General features: G+C 45.7%; 1 protein-coding gene and 2 long non-coding RNA genes across 6 annotated transcripts; 1 reads left to right on the forward strand and 2 right to left on the reverse strand.

Moving 5' to 3' along the window:
- Nucleotides 1-555: 555 nt before the first annotated feature.
- Nucleotides 556-5849, reverse strand: RAMAC (RNA guanine-7 methyltransferase activating subunit). Of its 4 annotated transcripts, none has more exons than XM_045448607.1 (4): nt 5736-5849; nt 5114-5162; nt 2593-2771; nt 556-1884 (listed from the first exon to the last, which is right to left on the reverse strand). In XM_045448607.1, the coding sequence occupies exons 3-4, from the start codon at nt 2760-2762 to the stop codon at nt 1698-1700; spliced, it is 357 nt and encodes a 118-aa protein (XP_045304563.1). In that variant the 5' UTR covers nt 2763-2771; nt 5114-5162; nt 5736-5849; the 3' UTR covers nt 556-1697. The 4 variants fall into 4 exon arrangements, with proteins under 4 accessions (XP_045304563.1, XP_045304565.1, XP_045304564.1 ...); XM_045448609.1 differs by having other exon boundaries at nt 2593-2793; XM_045448608.1 differs by having other exon boundaries at nt 2593-2763; nt 5736-5843.
- A 42-nt stretch (nt 5850-5891) lies between these two features.
- On the forward strand, nt 5892-6937 carry LOC123582435. The gene is made up of 2 exons (XR_006704377.1): nt 5892-6003; nt 6244-6937. It is a non-coding gene; the product is annotated as an uncharacterized LOC123582435 (long non-coding RNA).
- LOC123582438 lies at nt 6581-7064 on the reverse strand. The gene is made up of 3 exons (XR_006704381.1): nt 6985-7064; nt 6796-6906; nt 6581-6671 (listed from the first exon to the last, which is right to left on the reverse strand). It is a non-coding gene; the product is annotated as an uncharacterized LOC123582438 (long non-coding RNA).
- Between the last annotated feature and the right edge of the window lie 4796 nt (nt 7065-11860).

The following is an 11860-nucleotide window of genomic DNA, read 5'->3' on the forward strand; positions in this document are numbered from 1 at the left end:
GTATCTGTGGTATCCAGATAAAGCTGTAACAGCACTGTGCCTATTGATGTAATTAGAGGGGTACAGGGAAAACCCTTATTGCTAAAATTTCATTCACATCTGAATGTGAAGATCTGGTTTTATTAGATCCTTTCCAATAAAAGTTACCTGAAAGGATGGCTCTTCAGGAAGGGGGGGAGGGGAGAGTTGGCTCCAGAGCATGGAGAAGTCAACCTCAAGGGCCTAGAGTGGAGTGTTAAGAGAGAAGGCAGCAGAAGGCAGATTTAGAAGTTTTTTTAAACTTCTAAAGTTTAAAAAGTTTAAACTTTTAAGTTTAAGATTTAAGAAGTTGCCTTTAAATTCCTTTTCCCTATGATGAAACTTCTACTCTTAACATTACTCTTAAGCCAAATAAACTTTTCAACAGATATGAAGGAAAGAGCAATAAAAAACCAGAAGGTTCATCACATCAACTGCCAAAACTTGAGGAAGAAATTGTTTCATCTTAAGTATTTTATTAGTTGAATAACACCATTGTAGTGGCCATTAAAATGATCTGAAACAAAACGATCAGTGTAAAAGCAAGTTACAGCGTCACTTTATACAAGAGGAAGCAGCAAAGGTGCACATTTGGAAGTGGATAGAACACTGTTCAATCGGTCCACGTTACATACCATGAAAGTAGTCAGGATGCAGCGTTATATACATACCATTGGAAAAGAAAGGGTTTACAGAGCTAAACTTTTGTATAACATGAGTTTTCATCTGCTCTGTTTAAGTTGGCAAAAAGCCTTATAGTTTGTATGAAATGATCGTGTACCCTAATCTCACCCACCACTAGATCAAGACACTGACACTGAGAAGAGTTCCTTCCTTATTTTACAGCTTTATTCCTGACATCCCTCTAAAAAGAGACCAAAATGATTGTGGAGCTGACTCATACCTGGAATAATTATAAAGTACCACGGTCGTAACAAAAGCCAAAAGAAGTATCTACAATTGTTTTACCTTTCAACTGCTGAGGTCACATACAACACAGTACAAGTAGGCATAACTGTGCATTCATGAGTTGACTGTACTAACCTCTGCAAAAACTTCGGAATGAGCATATCCGAGTAAATGGATACTTCCTTATCTTACAAAATAAAATCAAGCAGGAGTGCCTGGGTGGCTCAGTCAGTTAAGCGACTGACTTCGGCTCAGGCCATGATCTCATGGTTTATGAGTTTGAGCCCCGCATTGGACTCTGTGCTGACAGCTCAGAGCCTGGAGCCTGCTTCGGATTCTGTGTCTCCCTCTTTCTCTGCCCCTCCCCCACTCCTGTTCTGTCTCTCTCTCTCATAAACATTAAAAAAAAAAAAGTAAAATCAGGCATTTTCTACTTTAAAATTTTTATTTCTGTGTAAAACAAAGACAGAACTCCTGGAAGTCAAACAAAGAAAACACACAGCAAGTTCAAAGACTGTTAAGTCATGAAACAAAGAAGAAATCTGAGGTAGAAGTCAGGTAATAAATCCACAACCTTTTTAGAGGCATACTTATTCCCAGCAACCATAACGTCTCTGGTAAGATCTCATTTAAAAAAAAAAAAGTCAGAAGTGCCAAAAAGTTAATAATCCACTCTCTGAAATCAAACGTAAAACTATGACCAACAGAAGATACAAACTTTTGTCATGTTAACAGAGTAATGGTTTTACTAAAAGTTGCTGCTGTTTCCATCAGTAGTAACCATAGGGAGGCCGCTGGTTGTAACCATAGTGTCCGTACTGGTGGGGGTAGTAAGGTTCTTGTCTGTGCTGCGGGTAATTGTTACCCCAGGATCGTCCATGCCACTGATTTGATCGATTGTCACTGGGCCACCCCCGTCTGCTATCCCTACCTCTAAACTGTCTGTTATCTTGCAACCTACAACAGCAAAACAAAAAGATTTTTATACTTCTCTTTTAAAAAACACAAATGACAACTCTATCCCAGTGCATTTTATTTCAGTCTAATATTCCGTCCACAAGGGGGTAAAAAACATTTTTCTCCGCAGAATGTTATAGCACCAGTTAGTCAAAACATTCCCAAAATTTAAATCATTCTTCCAGTATCACACTGGATACGCTTTGCAGAGAAATAGGCAGACCACAACACAAAACCCAAAACAACAGAATAGTTCTCAAACTGAATTCTATCCGATTGTACAAAAGCAGTATGGTCATCTATTCATCTATTTTGAATTATTACATAGACATAATTTCTATTGTATACATTTCTTTCTTAAGTATAAGCCAAAGACAGTACCTTCTCTATGGAATCTAACACAGAGTTTTATAGAAGACTCTGGGATTTTCAAGTATATTTGCAAAGAAAATCAAATGTCCACAGGAAGAACATTTTAAAAAAGACCATTAAGACACACACAACTGAACAGCAAGGGCAAAATACATGGTGCCGACAAAATACTAAGGCACACGTCTACTGGCCGCTTGCTCCGTGCAGGCAGGCGGTCGGCACCAGGAGTACCAAACAAAAACATCGGTCCCTGCCCTCGCTGGCCTCGGGGGCTAACGGGTTAAAGCCGTCCTCTCCCACGTCAGCCCTCCGCAGGTGTCCTCCCATGATACATACCGATTGCCTCTATTTCTCTGGTTCCCAGCGGCTCTGCTAGTCCACTCCTCGACGATCGGAGGGGACTCAGGAGGGCGCTTCAGGTATTCCTGGTATTCTTGGTCATCTTCTGTGAATCTACTGGCGAACATCTCTTCAAAATTTGGAACAGCTTCAGAAGCGTCTGTCATCCTGAAATTCTGTTGTTTTTAATACAGTGCTCTGAGAATTTTTTTTAAAAAGTCACATTATCTTACCAGATAGTGAAAAACCAAGAGATGAACAATTTTAGGCAGGGTATTCATAAACGTCTTTGTGTACTTTTAAACTTCAGAAAGTTTTAAACATTCAATTCAGTGTTTCTTGACTTCTGTAATATAGATGTACTAACTGGGCACCCAGGATACAAAGATGAACAATATATCATGGTCTCTACCTCCAAAGAACTCTTGGTCTACAGCGTAAGACAGACGTGGTAATAAAGGGAGGACCAGTGAATGTCAAGAAATGAAGCTGGAAAAATAGGCAGGGATCGAATTATGAAAAACTGTGTATTCCACACAAACAACTGTGCACTTATTCTGGTAGGAAATGGGGAGTCCTAGGTGGCTTAAGCAGAGAAGTCTCCAGAGCAAGCCGACTATTTAGAAGGATCACTCTTCTAACCGGGCAGAGCACAGATCAGCGAGGACAGACCAAAGGCAGCTTACTGCACTGCTGTAGGGCTCAGTCTGAGGAAGCAACTGTGAGGACAGGTAAGATTCCAGGAGAAATTAATCACTCACTAGATGTTGTGGGGTGGCAGGGGAGACAAAGGATAACTTCCAGGCTTCTAGCCAAATGAGTGCATGGCCTATGGTGCCATGGGAACCACAGGAAGAAGGGTGGGCAAGGGTACACAAGAGTTTGTAGTTAGTTACGTTATGCCCATCCACACGGAGAGTCAGCTCACAGTTACCTATTTGGGACTGAGAAGCAAGTTGATGATAAATACGGGAGACATCAGCAATTCTGGTGGTGGTTAATGCTGTCAGAATGGAGGAGATTCCTCAGGAAGATTGTGGAATAAGAAGAGTATCAAGGAACAGAATCCTGGAGAACACCGACGTATAAGGAAGTTGAAGATAAAGAAGAAAACCGGTAAGAACCAGCAAAGTGAGCTTACCATAGAAGGCAAGAGAATAAAGAGTGAATGGTCCTCAATGTTGAACAGTACAATGATAGAACCAAGAAGAGAAAACTAATTGGGTTTAGCCATTAGGAGGTGATTATTTTAGAGTACTAGGGATTGAAACAGGACTGCAGTTAATTGAAAAGTAACTGGAAGGTAAGGAAGTAGAAATCTACACTGACTACGGACTAAGTTTTCAAGAAGCTTCGCTGAAAACGAGAAAAAGGCAGTAGCTAAAGGGTTACTGGAAAATTATCTCCTATTTTTCCCAGGACAAAGTACCTGAGGTTAGGTTTATAGGAAAAGAAAAAAGAACCAGTAAAAAAGTGAAAGACTGAAAATACAGGAGAGACACAAAAATGGAAAGGCAAATAGGCATTTAAATGAACAGCTACTCAAGTTTAGGGTACTTTCTAATGGCATCCAATGCGCTCCTGTACTGTGACCAAATGAAAACTACTATAGACACTGTCTAACAAATCTGTATTAGTTGGGTTTCCCAGGCCCATTCTGGACTCGTTCAAGTAGTATTTCCTTACCCACATTCTCCGGGAGCCCTCTACCTCTAAGAAAAGATTTGGCTTAGGTGACAAAAGGCCTCATCCTCGAGACGCCAAGGGACAAAGACTTCGCTTCTTTTAAACTTTATCCAAGACCTGGAAGCCAGCCAATCAGCGTGCTGTAGGGAGCTGCCCCCTTCCCAGTCTTCCTTGACCACATACTGGTCAGGACTCCCATCCCTGTCTTTCCTAACCCAGACTTCATCTTTCTACTCTTTGCCTCAAGACTCCTAACACCTGTTTTATGACTTGGGATATATGTGACATCATACGAAAACTTTCAAATTGGACATCCTGCAATTATTTTTCTTACTGTATTACTTCAACTTACAATAAAACTTTTTGACAAAGACATGTGTTAGTGGAAGACAATTTCTTCATTAGTTTGTTTCTCATCCAAATCCCCCAAAACATATGCAAATATTTATAATTCTACCCTCATCCCAGCAACATTAAACCAAGACTACTGTGTGGATGCAAGAAGCAATACCTAGACGTTTTAATCTTTCTTAGGCTGCTGCTCTCAGACTTTCCACTTTCTCAGATGTCAAATTCGCAAACCCAAGGTACGATTTGTAATAATAAGTTCAGCCAATGACCATCATGCCTGGGTTTCTATAGGAATCACAGAAACCACCAGAAGGATGACCCATACCCAACCAGATGGGGAGTAGAAACTAAAAGACAAGGCAAAAATGCCACTCTATTTCCAGGTTCTCCTACGGTCCCCTTCTCACAAGTAAACAAAAATCTCTATTGTCACTCACAATGAAATTTAAATATAATTTTAATCGATCTGAGCTTTACTTACCCCAGCACTTTGAGGCAGTTGTACTGTCTAATGTTTATGTTGTTTCGATCTGGGGGAAGGGAGAAAAACGCTTGATTCCCTGGAAGGAAACCCTCAAAAGGTGGTGGGGAGGGCGAGGAACACAAGGGCCTCAGTGAGTGAAGGGGCTGTCCTAAAAGCGCTCCGGAGACTTGCCACGCTGGCTGGAAAGCGAGCGCGAGCGCTCAAGTGGCGGCGGAGAGCGCGGGGCCTTCAGGACCCAGAAGCCGGTTCGGGCACGACCGGCACAAGGTACGTGCCCCTCGGTGGAAGGCAGGGGCTCAGCCTTTCGGACCGGTCTCGAGCACAAGTAAAACCGCGCGGCGCAGTGGTGCAGGCGAGCGACGTTGGGGATGAATGACCACTGGGGGCTTCTGCTGCCCGGGGGGACGCGCACCGGCTTCCCAGTCCGCTGTCGGAGCGCACTGGGCTGGTCTCCCGCGGCCCTGGCAGGCCTGCTCCCTCCCCAGATGCGAGGGCGAGGGAAGGCCACTCGGCGCGGCCCGCCCGGCTCCTTGCTCCCCGGGGCCACGATCGCCCGCCGAGGGCTGCGTCTGCCCAGCTCGGGCCGCACCCCGCCGGCCACACGCGCAGGAGCACCCACCTCCGGCCCACAGCGCGGCCACGGGATCTCCCACTACTTCAGCTCTCCAAGGTAACGGAGCCACTCGGGCCACAAGCCGACTTCCGCTTCCGGCGGGCCCGCGCGGGGGGCCGGCCTGCCAAGTCTCGCGAGATCTCGGGACCGTCGTGCAGGTTTCTCCTGGTTCCTCGATCTCCCCAGCCCCGCGCGGAGGGCGGCGGGTGTCGCGCCGGAGGTGGCGGTGTCCCGCGTGCGCTTTCGGCCCGCTCTCCCTGGACAGGACACCGCTGTGCGTGAGGCCTCCTTAGCGAGGGGCCGGTGGCGGGCGGGGACGCTGAGGAAATGTGCGGGGAGGAGAGGGAGAGGCCCCTTCCGGCCACCTGTTCCCGGGGTCCGGCGAGGCGAGGGCGGCGCCGCGGCGAGGCCACAGCTTTCACCTCTGCCTGGCCAGGCGCCGGTAGTAAGGTGTCCGCAGTCCGTTGGTGCCCGTTTTTTCCCGACACCTACCCCCCCCCCCCCTCCCCCGCAGCAGTGAAGTCGTCAGGGCCCAGCTACCTCCGGGCGCCGTGACCTTTTCTTCTCGGAGGCCCTGCGGTTCCATCAGTGCCGGGTGTCCCAGACGTGACCCGCCCCCGCCCTCGCGACTGGCTTTCGGAATTGTGCGCCCCGCTTTTGTCAGGATTACCTCCCGTTTCTCCTTGGAAACTTTGACGTCCACAATTGATGCCCTTTTCCCCCTGTACTTGCTCCCGTCAGTTGACAGGTGCCATCGATTCTACGTCCGCAGTAATTGTGGCATCCAGCCACTCTGCGTACACACTGCCCGCACCTCCTCGAGGGTCTCGTCCCCTCAACGGAGCAAGCGCAGTACTTTTCCTCTAGCGTCACTCACCTGCCAACCCTGTAGTCCTTTTCAAGCACAGCTGTGATCAGAAATCGTCATGGGCTCCCTGTTGCCTGTAGGTTAAGGACCTAATTTGTGAACTTGGATGCAAAACGAACGATTTTCTGCTGTTCGCCTTTCCTCCTCCCTTGTCGATGGGAAACCAGACCGTATGAATCTCTCCCGACCTCCCTTTACCTTCTAAGGATTGCCCCTGGCTCTTTCTCCTTAGGAATACTCTTCCTTCCCTATCTTCGTACACTGTTGAAATTCTGCCCGTTGTTTAAAGCCACATAGTGACCTCGCCGTCTAGAAATAAATTTCCTTTCTTTGGAATGTCCATCATACTTTCCAAACCATTCTTCACGTATTCATTCAGTTATTAACCACTTCGTAGTTTCGAATTAAAACGGTGTGTACAATTCCTCCCCCTCCTAGACTGTAAACAGACCTCCATCACTTCTGCATCCTGGAATGTGTGACGCTGTGCTTCGTATAAAGCGAGCACTCTGTAAATGCAGAACAAATGTGGAGCTGCCAGCGTTCCAGGCCATGTTTTAGAAGCACCGACCTAGTAAAAGTGACTAGGACAGCATGGATGAGGAGCTCTGATAGTCATTACTCGCCTTGGATAGTAAAGGTGAGAGGGGAAAGAGCAAGGTTGCAATAATTGAGTAGCGCTCTCCTTAGTGACCGAGTGGATGGTGGGGGGAAAGGATTAGGAGCAACCAGGGAGGACTCCAGTTCCGTAAGCCAAGAAATCCAGACTGAATGCCCACAGGGTGAATTTTTTTTTTTTTAATTTTTTTTTCAACGTTTATTTATTTCTGGGACAGAGAGAGACAGAGCACGAACGGGGGAGGGGCAGAGAGAGAGGGAGACACAGAATCGGAAACAGGCTCCAGGCTCCGAGCCATCAGCCCAGAGCCTGACGCGGGGCTCGAACTCACGGACCGCGAGATCGTGACCTGGCTGAAGTCGGACGCTTAACCGACTGCGCCACCCAGGCGCCCCTGAATTTTTTTAATATATGTTTATTTGGGGGAGAGCGCAAGCGGGTGAGGGGGAGTGAGAGGGGGACGTAGGATCTGAAGTGGGCTCTGCGCTGACAGCAGTGAGCCAGACGTGGGGCTTGAACTTGTGAACAGCGTGTGATCATGATCTGAGTTGAAGTCTGATGCTCAACTGACTGAGCCACTCAGGTGCCCCTCGGGTGAGTTGGTTTCAAGGCAGAAAATGAGCTCAGATCTCAAACAGATTTGGAGACTATGAGATGGCTGAAGACAGAGAGGTTATGGCACAGTATGTGAGTGTGTGAGTCATCCGTGAAGAAACAACAGTTGAACTCCTCAGTGTATATGATCTTTCCAAAAGAGAAAGTATTTATAGAGAAGAGCAGAAGGCCAAGGCCTACGCCTCAGGAAATACTCCTATTTAGGAGGCAGGAATAGGAAATATAAACTTGGAAGAAAAGATGAGAATAAATACATGGTAGCAATGTCACAGTTGGAAAACTCAGAAAACTGCTTCCCCACCTGGTATCAGGAGGCAGGGAGGATATTTGGGAAAAAGAGGGCTGTTGAGCAGTTTGCTGCCTTCCTTCTGACTTTATTAGGGCATTACTTCTAGGTAATGAGGACTCGCACCGGAAAGAGCGTGATTTCTTTAATTTCGTAAGCGCTTAGGAGCTCCAAGCTTCTGAGAGTTTCTGGGAAGAACTGTAGATAATTCTGACCAATTTCAAGTGAGACTATTTCTGCCCATAATGTCTTCTTATATTCTGTCTGATATTTTATCAGTTTTATACCTCATTTTCTGGCATCATTGGGGCATAATCTCTTCCATGAAAAGAAATTTTTCAGATAACGGACATTTAGCCTTTAAGCATTAAAATGTTTTCTCTGGAACCACTTAAAAAAATTTTTTTTTAGTTTTTTTTTTTTTTTTTTTTAATTTTTGACAGAGAGAGAGCATGAGCGTGAGCAGGGGAGGGGCAGAGAAAGAGGGAGACACAGAATCCTAAGCAGGCTCCAGGCTCTGAGCCATCAGCACAGAGCCTGTTGCGAGGCTGAAACCCACGAGCTGTCAGATCATAACCTGAGCCGAGGTTGGGCGCTTAACCGATTGAGCCACCCAGGTGCGCCTCACTGGAACCACTTTTGATAGAAATGTACATAAAACGTAGTACTTCTCTGCCATGAACACAGCAAATGGGACATGACTTAAACTACGCTTGGCAACTAAAGCTTACTGTCACAGCATCCGTTATTATGCTCTGCCGGGTAGTAAAGTCCTTGGCCCTGTTGACACATCTGGAAAAGACTCTCCTATGTTAATTGACGTTTTTGTTGTCTCTGTTATTAGTGTTATATCTCAATGGCTTTTCCTCAAGCAGCTCTGTAAATTAACCTCATTTACCCATAATTTTAAGCCTCACGTTGACCCAGTGATCTGGAGGCAAAATACACCAGCAGACGTCCCTGGGGAATCCTGGCAGCTAAAGAGTCCTTCATTCAGAGGCTGTGAGTGACCTTGGACAATGACCACTGTATTTTTTTTATTTTAATTTTACTTTTTTAATTTACATCCAAATTAGTTAGCTTATAGTGCAGCAATAATTTCAGGAGCAGATTCCTTAATGCCCCTTACCCATTTAGCCCATCCCCCCTCCCACAACCCCCCCAGTAACCCTCTGTTTGTTCTCCATATTTAAGAATCTTTTATGTTTTGTCCCCCTCCCTGTTTTTCTGTTATTTTGCTTCTCTTCCCTTCTGTTCATCTGTTCTGTGTCTTAAAGTCCTCATATAAGTGAAGTCATATGATGTTTGTCTTTCTCTGACTAATTTCACTTAGCACAATACCCTCCAGTTCCATCCACATAGTTGCAAATGGCAAGATTTCATTCTTTTTGATTGCCAAGTAATACTCCATTGTGTGTGTATGTGTATGTGTATATATATATGTATGTATATATATATGTATACATACACATACACACACATATACCACATCTTCTTTATCTATTCATTCATCAATGGTCATTGGGCTCTTTCCATACTTTGGCTGTTGTCAGTAGTGCTGCTATAAACATTGGGGTGCATGTGTCCCTTCAAAACAGCACACCTGTATCACTTGGATAAATACCTAGTAGTGCAATTGCTGGACTGTAGGGTAGTTCTATTTCTAATTTTTTGAGGAATTTCCATACTGTTTTCCAGAGCGGCTGCTCCAGCTTGCATTCCCACCAGCAGTGCAAAAGAGATCTCTTTCTCCGCATCCTCGCCAACATCTGTTGTTGCCTGAGTTGTTCATGTGAGCCATTCTGACAGGTGTGAGGTGGTATCTCACTGTGGTTTTGATTTGTATTTCCCTGATGATGAGTGATGTGGAGCATTTTTTCATGTGTCGGTTGGCCATCTGGATGTCTTCCTTGGAGAAGTGTCTGTTCACGTCTTTTGCCCATTTCTTCACTGGATTATTTGTTTTTTGGGTGTTGAGTTTGATAAGTTCTTTATAGATTTTGGATGCTAACCCTTTATCTGATGTGTCATTTGCAACTGTCTTCTCCCGTTCCGTCGTTTGCCTTTTAGTTTTGCTGATTGTTTCCTTCGCTGTGCAGAAGCTTTTTATTTTGATGAGGTCCCAAAAGTTCATTTTTGCTTTTGTTTCCCTTGCCTCCGGAGACGTGTTGAGTAAGAAGTTACTGCGGCCAAGATCAAAGAGGTTTTTGCCTGCTTTCTCCTCGAGGATTTTGATGGCTTCCTGTCTTACATTTAGGTCTTTGATCCATTTTGAGTGTATTTTTGTGTACGGTATAAGAAAGTGGTCCAGGTTCATTCTTATGCATGTCGCTGTCCAGTTCTCCCAGCACCACTTGCTGAAGAGACTGTCTTGATTCCATTGGATATTCTTTCCTTCTTTGTCAAAGATTAGTTGGCCATACGTTTGTGGGTCCATTTCTGGGTTCTCCATTCTTTTCCATTGATCTGAGTGTCTGTTCTTGTGCCAGTACCATACTGTCTTGATGATTATAGCTTTGTAGTGTAGCTTGAAGTCCGGGATTGTGATGCCTCCTGCTTTGGTTTTCTTTTTCAAGATTGCTTTGGCTGTTTGGGGACAATGGCCACTTTAAAGATGACAAAACTGAGGCTCCAGAGGTTATGTAATTGGTTCAAGGCCACAGCTGTAAGTGGCAGCAGGATTTGGATCAAGTCAGTGATGATTCAGAAAGCCTTGCTGCTCTTTCCACAGTGAAACACAGTTTTCTTTTCGTTCCATACTCCGCACATCATGAGCCACTGCCCAGACTCTTCTGCTCCAAGACGGATGTGGAGCCGCGGAAGACAGGACTCTGCCCCTGCGGCCTCCACACCAAAAAGTGCAGCCAGGGCTACATACCTATTTCCTCACATTCCTCACCGTTTAAAGAATTTATTTTTATTTTTAAATTTATTTTTATTTTTAGAGAGCGTACGAGCAGAGAGACGGGCAGAGGGACAGAGAGAGAATCCTAAGTAGGCTCCACACTCAGCACAGAGCCTGACTCGGGGCTCGATCCCACAACCCTGGGATCATGCCCTGGGCTGACATCAGGAGTTGGATGCTCAACTGACTGAGCCACCCAAGCACCCCACTTTTTTTTTTTTAACTAATGCCCTGGAAGATGAAATGACTTCTCCAAGCTCAAACTGGTCAGTGGCAGAACTGGAACTGTGAACCTCAGGCATTCTTCGTTGGTTTAACAAATATCTTTTCAGTACACACTAGATGCCAGGTACTGTTCTGGGCCCTGAAAACATTCATGAATCAGGATAAAAGCCCTGCCCTCAGGGGGCTTCCATTCTCATGGGGAAGATGAACAAGTGAAAAAGTAAACACCAGGGAGCCACCTAGCCACTGAGCCACTAGCCACTAGCCACTGAGCCACCTAGGCGCCTGTGTCTTTCTATCTTTATAGTGTGTTATTTTTTTTTTTTTTAATTTTTCAACGTTTATTTATTTTTGGGACAGAGAGAGACAGAGCATGAACGGGGGAGGGGCAGAGAGAGAGGGAGACAGAATCGGAAACAGGCTCCAGGCTCTGAGCCATCAGCCCAGAGCCCGACGCGGGGCTCGAACTCACGGACCGCGAGATCGTGACCTGGCTGAAGTCGGACGCTTAACCGACTGCGCCACCCAGGCGCCCCTATAGTGTGTTATTTAAACGACCTTTCCCTGCCGCACTCCAAACCTCCCCACCCCATCCGTAAGCACACTGACCATC

Source organism: Leopardus geoffroyi, chromosome B3 (assembly GCF_018350155.1).
Source record: "Leopardus geoffroyi isolate Oge1 chromosome B3, O.geoffroyi_Oge1_pat1.0, whole genome shotgun sequence".
Taxonomy (NCBI): domain Eukaryota; kingdom Metazoa; phylum Chordata; class Mammalia; order Carnivora; family Felidae; genus Leopardus; species Leopardus geoffroyi.